Genomic DNA, 8,488 nt, shown 5'->3' with positions numbered 1-8,488 from the left:
TCAACAAGCTAACCGGGGAGATCGCTAATCTGCGTCGGGACCTCCAAGACGAGGTCGCGGATCTCCGGCGGCTTTGGAGGGCGTGGCTAGCCGGTCTCCCGTCGCGGCGGCCGCGGTGCCGCAACAACCCCCCCCCTCTTTCTGATGTATTTCTGGCACTTCCGGATAAATGGGATGGCACGGACGGGAAGTGCAGTGTGTTTTTGACTGCGCTTGATCTGGTGTTTGAGTTTAATGCCACCAGGTACTCCACCGATCGGCTACACATCGCGCTTCTGGTTTCGTTGCTATCCGGGCAGGCAGCTGAGTGGGCCACGGCAGTTCTCCGGGCGGATACAGACACCGCACACTCATCCGCCAACTCAAACTTACTTTTGAACACCCAGCGGGTGAGGTGGAGACCGACACCAAACTCTACCATCTGCGGCAGGGAGGATCGTCCGTGAGCCGGTGCCGCTGGTAACTTCATTGACTCCACCTATGCCAAAGAATTGGGGATGAAGATCGAGGCGTTATCCCAGCCGATTAAAATCACTTCAGTCGACGGTCGGCCCCTGTCATCCAGCCCTATCATGCACCAGACCCAACGCATCATAATCGACCAACACCAAGAACAGCTCTAATTTCACCTCACCTCCATCTCATCTCTTCCCATCATCCTCGGATATCCTTGGCTGCTGCAGCACAACCCCTCATCTCCTGGAACCAGAACCTGTATCCTCCAGTGGGGACCGACCTGCACTGAACTTTGCCTACGGGCTCAGGCTGGGACGTGTTCCAGTCCGAGGCCCCCGATGTCGACATCAACGCCATTCCTCCTGCCTATCGTGACCTGGCTGGAGTCTTTTGTAAAAGAAGAGCCACCCACCTTTCACCTCATCGTCCTTATGATCTGGCTATAGAGCTCCAGCCGGGTTCCGTTCCTCCCCGCGGCCACCTCTATTCCCTGTCCGCAACCGAGATGCAGGCGATGGAGGAGTACATCACCAACGCTCTTCGAAACGAAACCATCCGGCCCTTCTCGTCCCCGGCGGCCGCGGGCTTTTTCTTTGTAAAAAAGAAAGGGGGGGAACTTTGCCTGTGTGTCGACTATCAGGGGTTAAGTAAGATAACCATCAACCGACACCCATTGCCGCTCACCAACTCAGCCCTGGACGCCCTCTCTGGTGCCACCGTGTTCACTAAGTTGGACCTCCGGAGCGCCTACAACTTGGTGCGCATCAGAGAGGGCGATGAGTGGAAGACAGCCTTCATCACCCCCACAGGACATTATGAAAGCTTGGTCATCCCATTTGGATTATGTAACGCACCCTCTGCCTTCCAACAATTCATTAGCAATGTCCTAAGAGACATGTTAGGCCGATGGGTGTTCGTCTACTTATATTCTCATCTACTCCTGCACCATCACAGAACACATCCAACATGTCCGGGCTGTTCTAAAGAGATTTCTCGCTCACCAACTGTACTGTAAGTTGGAAAAATTTGCTTTTCACCAGCACTCCACCACGTTCCTGGGTTTTGTCATCTCGCCCCAGGGTGTGGCCATGGACCCGCAGAAACTAGAGGCTATGGGTCATTGGCCCCTACCCAGGACTGACCAGTCTGACCAGGCCCACATCTCACCCCTTCCAACTCACTCCTGCCGCCATCTCGGCCTTCAGAGAACTCTGCCACCGCTTCACCACCGTCCCTATTCTTCTTCATCCAGATGCCAACCAACCTTTCGTTGTGGAGGTGGACACGTTGGATGTGGGCGCCGGCGCTGTTCTCTCCCAGTGAGGTCCACACCAGAAGCTACACCCATGTGGCTTCCTCTCCAAGAAAATTCAATCCCACTTAGCAGCGATACGGGGGAGGGAACCGCGAGCTGTTGGGCATAAAGTGGGCCTTGGAGGAATGGCGTCACTGGCTCCAGGGCGCCAGTGAGCCATTCGTCGTCTGGACGGATCACCAGAACCTCATCACCATCCGGAACCTCAAGCAACTTAATCCATGACGGGCACGGTAGGCATTATTCTTCGAACAGTTCAACTTTCATCTGTCATACCGCCTGGGGTCCAAGAACACCAAGGCTGACGCCCTATTGCAACAACAGGAGGAAAACGTCCCCCGGGCGGACCCCGTGCCTGTCCTGCCAACTTCACGCATCGTGGCACCCCTCCAGTAGGATCTCGAAAAGAGGGTTCGCCAGGCTCAGGCTGCGGAGGCCAGGCCGGCAGGTGCGCCGCCTGGACGACTCTTCGTGCCCCAACCACTAAGAGCTGAGGTCCTCCAGTGGGGTCACTCATCGCCTGTCGCCGGACACCCTGGAAACCTAATTTCTGCTTGATCCAGGGTTTCTGCAATACTGTAGAACATGCTGTGTAATGTTGGCAAGCAAGATGCAGAATGCAGTATACATTTCAGCAGAGTTTAGGATTTACATTTTTTTATCTCTCTTTTTACAGCTGATGGCCCCTTTTTCCATATAACTATTGTTGATAGTCAATATAATTTAAAATACCATATACTGATACAGGAACATTTCACAAATTGAGAACAAATGAGATCATCCAGATTCATTTTAATGGCTAATTTTAATTTTAATCAGTAAAGCACAGTACTTAATACAGTACATGTATGATATGATATGATATGATATGATATGATAGGAAGCAAAATACATCTGTTCTTGTGGGAGGATGAGTTCTTTTTTACTTTTGAAACTTGCTTTAGCGCCATCATTCGATAGAATTGCGTGTTTAAATATAAATATTTTGCCAGATGAAATATATATATTCCTAAAGCTACTGTAGATATCTTTATATTGTAGACAAAAAAACATGGACACCAACTGACTCCCTAGATAAAGCAGAATATTTTATTTAAATGTTGTTTTTTTAATGGACATTGCCAAATTGTTAAAAAAAAAAAGGCTTGATCTTAGAATTGAATGACCTACAATGATTGTCTTACACTGCATGAAACAATCTTATGTGGCCATTTAGAGATCTAATTTAGAGAACTATATCATATATTACAAAACTATTTAAAAAGTCTTGACCTGTTGCAAATACAGCGTGTAGTGTACAACAGCAGAAAGGCCTCTATCCATTGTTTAAATGGTGCAAATAGTAGGCATGGAGTACATGAGCACATTTATCTTTTGTCACATCAGGGTGTCTCATCCTTTAGTTTTGCTGATTTATAACTGATGCACTCTTAACCCGAATTAGTTGACTTTACTAGAAATTTGCGTGGAAACCCGTTGCACTAATCAAGATTAGTTTTTACAAATCTAAAACTAAACGGGTTAAGCTTTATAAACATTAAAATGTTAGTGGGTGCAGTAGACAAATCAGGTTTGAATTAGTAGTCTTTACTAAAAACTATTAGTTCACACTATTTTTTTTGGTGTACAATTAATATTAAAAAATCTTATTGAATATTAATTCTAAGTATTGATGTCATATTACATAATGCCTTATAATTAAGAAATACTAGTTAAAGAAATAAACTTACCACATTCTAATGTTTTTATTGCTTATAAAAACAGGCAGTACAGTGTATTCATCCATGTATGAACTTGTCATACAAAAGACAAGTAACATTTTTTGACATGCAATTCTTGTTTGCTAGTCAACAACTGTACAAATTGCTTATAGTAACATGAACACATAGTATTCAACAATATGCCATATCCCTCTGAATGACTGAACATGCATTAAAACTAGATAGCCTTTGGCAAGTCTTTAATGCTTTCCATCACAACTTCTCCCTCGATGATAATCTTAAATGAGGCTGGATTGAGATGCAGAAAGGATGGAGCTCAACAAGAAGGATTCCAAGGTCAAGGTTTTGGAACACATGATCATCAGCAGAGTCCTAACAGAACACATTCAAGACATTAGTCATTAAATAGCTATTAATTATGTTAAACAAATAGTCTGACACATGCAAACTAATGTATGAATTGGTTATGACTGCTTTTTCAACTCTTCATTAAAAGGGTTAGTAAAAATAACACAACATTATTCCAATTTTCGATAAGTTAACAGCTATATAAAAAAATCACTAATGCAAAACTTAAAGTAGCAAAAAATACACACGCTAGCATTAACCACATGGAAAGCACATGTAAGTTACATGCATGGACTCTTAACGTTACATGCATGAGTGCGAACCAGAAGAAAAAAATAACAAAGTTAACGAAATAAACACGTTGCAGTTAAACTGTGAGCATACAAAAACACTCCGGATAATGTTACATATGAAATGACAAAAATGGCTGAATTAAAAGTTAACGTTATATCTAAACCGACAGGGGAAAAAAGCGTCTATCTGCACATTAACACTTTGTCATCTTTTTAGAGTTCAACATCGGTCCATATTTTGGGTTAGCACTTTTTTTCAGAAAGATATCTGCAGATAATACTCTTTATAAACTCACCGATTCACGATGTTTTCAAAAATAAACCGTTGGCTCGTCAACCCTTCTCTTGAGGCAGCTGCAGCTCTCTGCTCAAGCGACCTGCTTCAAAAAGCCCCTCCCCCTTTTCAAAAACGTAACATACTGAGTGATGTCTTCTTAACTTGATTAGTGTAGTCAATTATTTGTCTAAATAGTGCAAACAACTAATACTTTTTAGCAGTGACAACTTTAAAAAAAAAAACAATAAAGAATACGTAATGACTGCTTACATTTTTTAGTTTAGACAAAATCCGGGTTAAGAGTGTGCTTTTATTCATATTTCTTTGCCTTTGGCACTGTATTCATACAAACTGGCAAATCTTTGTACTATTTATACATGTGTTTTTTAAAATCCTGTAAGGTATTATAATACTGTAAGGCATTATGATCATATAAAAAGATTCCGATGCCCTGAGAACAGCCATCTCACTGTGTTTTCTTACTCCTTATGTGGTAACACCTTCTAGATCCTGTATTCAGATGAATGTACATCCAACAGCTCTCGTCTGCTAGAACCCCTTTGTCTGTCTCTGGGTCTCCCTACAACTAACATGTTAATGATTGGTTCTTTTGATGTTCGGGACGCAGCACCAAATTAATTGTGCTCTCTTTGCTGAAAATAAACAGAGATCTTTAGACATCATACCTGCATTTGTGTGTGTGTGTGTGTGTCTGTGTGTGTCTCCCACTGTCTCTTACACTAATCGGCCAGAACAGATAAGTGTATCAAGGTGTGGTGGACCCAACATGCGATAAATCTTTTACTCTTAATTCAGTAAAAAACTAATCTCGGACACTCTTTTTCCTTTTTACACTTAACACATGCAAACATTGTTCTTCTAAAAACAGAGATTTAAGTGCTTATTATTTAGATTTTCTTATTATTAACATCTTTCTTACAATGTAGCTGAATTTTTAAAATGAACATTGCAGACAACATTTTGTTCGTTTTTGCAGGGTACTGTATATATATATATAACAAAACATATTGCTATTATATAATATACAACATATATTAGATTGATACTGATGATATTTGTTATAAAAGTTAAATTATACATAATATAAGTATTTGGGTACATTATAGGAACAAAGATACTGTTCATGAAAAAACATTAATTAACGCAGAGTTTGTTTGGAATATTTGCAAAGTTATAATTAATTTAATGCACCTTCTAAACCATGGGTAGAACAAAGCATAAATAAATGGATTAATTGTGGAATTAAGAAAAGCCATAAATATAAGCTCATGAAGAGTTTTTTCCTGTATTTCAATGAGATCACCTAATAAACTATAAATAAAAAATGGAAATAAACACACCAGGAACACAGACACTAAAATGCCTAGAACTTTAGCTGCTTTTCTCTCAGATTTCATCGAATGTAAAGTGATTTTAGGCCTTGTATGATTTTTAAGCTCTCTGATAGCAGTGGCATGTTTCTTAGCAATCATAAAAACCTGCAAATACAATATGATTATGACAAAAACTGGAAATATAAACGTTATTACAAGATCAACTACAGCCCAAAACCTATTCAAAAAGAGAAAACACTCTCCAGGACACATTGCATAACAGGTAAATGTTCCACTGTAATAATAAAATACTACCATATACACCATACACACAAACCAGTTAGAATAAACAACAGTGCACATGTTTTTCACAGAAATTGCATTTGTGTAAAGAAATGGTTTTGATAGAGCCAAAAAACGATCAACAGCAATCAGAGCAATGTTATAAACAGAGAAGATTGCAAGGAACCGGCTAATTAACAGAAAAACAAAGCAAAAATCTCCCCCCAAAATCCAGCATGACTCAATTGACCAGATTAACATTGGTGGCATTACAAAAGCACCACCAAGGAAATCCGACGCAGCCAGAGAGAGCATGAGCATGTTAGTCGGTGTGTGAAGCTGCTTGAAGTGAAAAACAGAGATGATGACGAGAAGATTTCCACACACTGTTAGAAGGACAACAGCAGCTGAACACACATACAGTATGAAATAAAGTGCAGGAGATACAGATCTCTCTGGACAAGAGAAATTCTCACATCTATCCGACTGGTTAAACTCTGTCAGGTTCATGAATACAGTTAAAAAATACCTCTTATGTTGACTCATGGCCTCACAGCTCAGGTCCTATTATAGTTGAATTCTGACCACACCTTTTAAGTCTGAGTGACAGCAATTTACATATGGCTCTTATTTTACTGGGAGAATTTAAGCAGTTAAGGCCACCTCTGTCTGAGCTTCAAACAAATCTGGTGGGAAACTGGTAAACTTTTTACTTAAAATGTTCTTTTTCTGAAATCATGGAGAAATGTGAGATGGTAAAATCTAAAAAGCTCCAAAGATTAAATGATTATTGTATTTTAATAGGAATTGACATTTAAAATTTAAATTCTTCCAAAGTAAAAAAAAAAAAAACGCAGTGGGCATGTGACAGCCAGCTAACATGCGTGATACGATACTTATGGGGCCATTAAGAAAGTGCATCTCGAGGAAAGAGATTCCACAACTTGCCATGGCAGTGCACAGTAGCCATGACGTTTTAAGGCACATGACGTACATTAGCTGTCGGGGGAAGTCGTGTTTCAATCTCAGGTATTGCATGTTTACTGAAGCTGATAATGTGTTTATCTCTTTTTGACACCTACTGACCGCAAGCGTCATAGCTCATAAAGCGCTGCGGATTTCAGTCATGAATTCACAACCATATTCCAGCCATTATTTCCAGCTGTGGTCAAAAAACAAAATATCTTTCAAGTTTGCTTCAGCATTGGAAACAATATTGTTTTAGGTAACCTTATTTTAAAAAGCAGGTCCTCAAAATCAAGGGTAAGGTCTAAGAACCAGGTCAGCCCCAGCCCACCTTGTTGTTCCTAGGGTGCAATGGCTTGCTTTACTACTGTACAGAAAAAAAATGGTAAATGCTGCTCGTGATGCCACAAGCCAGGGTGTACACTGTAGTGCACCTTGAGAAGGTCTCAAACACACAATAAAAAAGGTTGGTAATTGCTTCCACTGGCTTCTGCTAGCACTGCCCTGAAAACTTGCTGACAAGCCTACTCTGCACCGCTGATTCCTCTACCAATTTGTTATTCCTCTACCAAAGATCAATCTGTCCTTGATGGTTTCTTTTTGGGAGAGAAGTGGCTTTTTTGCTGCCCTTCTTAACACCAGGCCATCTTCCAAAAGTCTTCGCCTCACTGTGTGTTCAGATGACCTCACACCTGTCTGCTGCCATTCCTGCACTTCCTGTTTCACTGTGTGTGTGGAAGTGCACCTTAGGGTTTGTACCTCGTTTAGCCTGGCCCTGCCACTGGGAAGCCTGTGCCTGAAATTTGTTCTGTCCTGTTTTTGTAAGTTTTGTTTTATTTTACTTCTTTTTCCTTTTTTTTTTGTGATTATTTTGTGTGAGTTTACACAGAGTGCCCTGTTCCATCTATATTGTGCGTGGGGCCAGGGGTAGCTCAGTGGTTAAGGCATTGGACTACAGTTCGGAAGATCCCAGGTTCAAACCCCACAACCACCAAGTTGCCACGGTTGGGCCCCTGAGCACGGCCCTTAACCCTCAACTGCTCAGATGTGTTATGAGATAAAAAAAAAAAGTAAGTTGCTCTGGATAAGAGCGTCTGCCAAATGGCTAAATGTAAATGTGATGGCTATTTGAAATCTAGCATTGCATGCTATTGAGTGTTTTAACTTTTTTTATTGTAAACTAAGATAAAGTTTTGTACATTTGTATCCTTGTACCCCGTCACTGGAGGAAACAGTTATGTGAGGACAGGTGAATGCAGCAAAACTTTACTCAAAAGGGAAACCGATTACTCACTCATTATATTTTATGAACTGTCCATCATTGTTCCTGTCCCGAAGAAACCTCATCCTGCTTCTCTTAATGACTATCGCCTTGTAGCCCTCACCTCAGTAGTAATGAAGTGCTTTGAGCGGCTGGTCAAGGACTTTATCATCTCTTCACTACCGGACACACTAGACTCACTACAGTTTGCATAATGCCCGAACCGTTCCACAGA

The 8,488-nt window shown here is 41.3% G+C and overlaps 1 protein-coding gene across 1 annotated transcript; it reads right to left on the bottom strand.

The window, feature by feature from the left end:
- Positions 1 to 5,552: 5,552 nt before the first annotated feature.
- LOC128545684 (trace amine-associated receptor 13c-like) lies at positions 5,553 to 6,536 on the bottom strand. Its single transcript, XM_053516201.1, has one exon. It carries the CDS (start codon positions 6,534 to 6,536, stop codon positions 5,553 to 5,555), a length of 984 nt encoding a protein of 327 aa, XP_053372176.1.
- Between the last annotated feature and the right edge of the window lie 1,952 nt (positions 6,537 to 8,488).

The sequence above is a fragment of the Clarias gariepinus genome, chromosome 2, assembly GCF_024256425.1.
Source record: "Clarias gariepinus isolate MV-2021 ecotype Netherlands chromosome 2, CGAR_prim_01v2, whole genome shotgun sequence".
NCBI classification, from domain to species: Eukaryota; Metazoa; Chordata; class Actinopteri; order Siluriformes; family Clariidae; genus Clarias; species Clarias gariepinus.
This window is presented reverse-complemented; position numbering and strand designations above follow the sequence as displayed.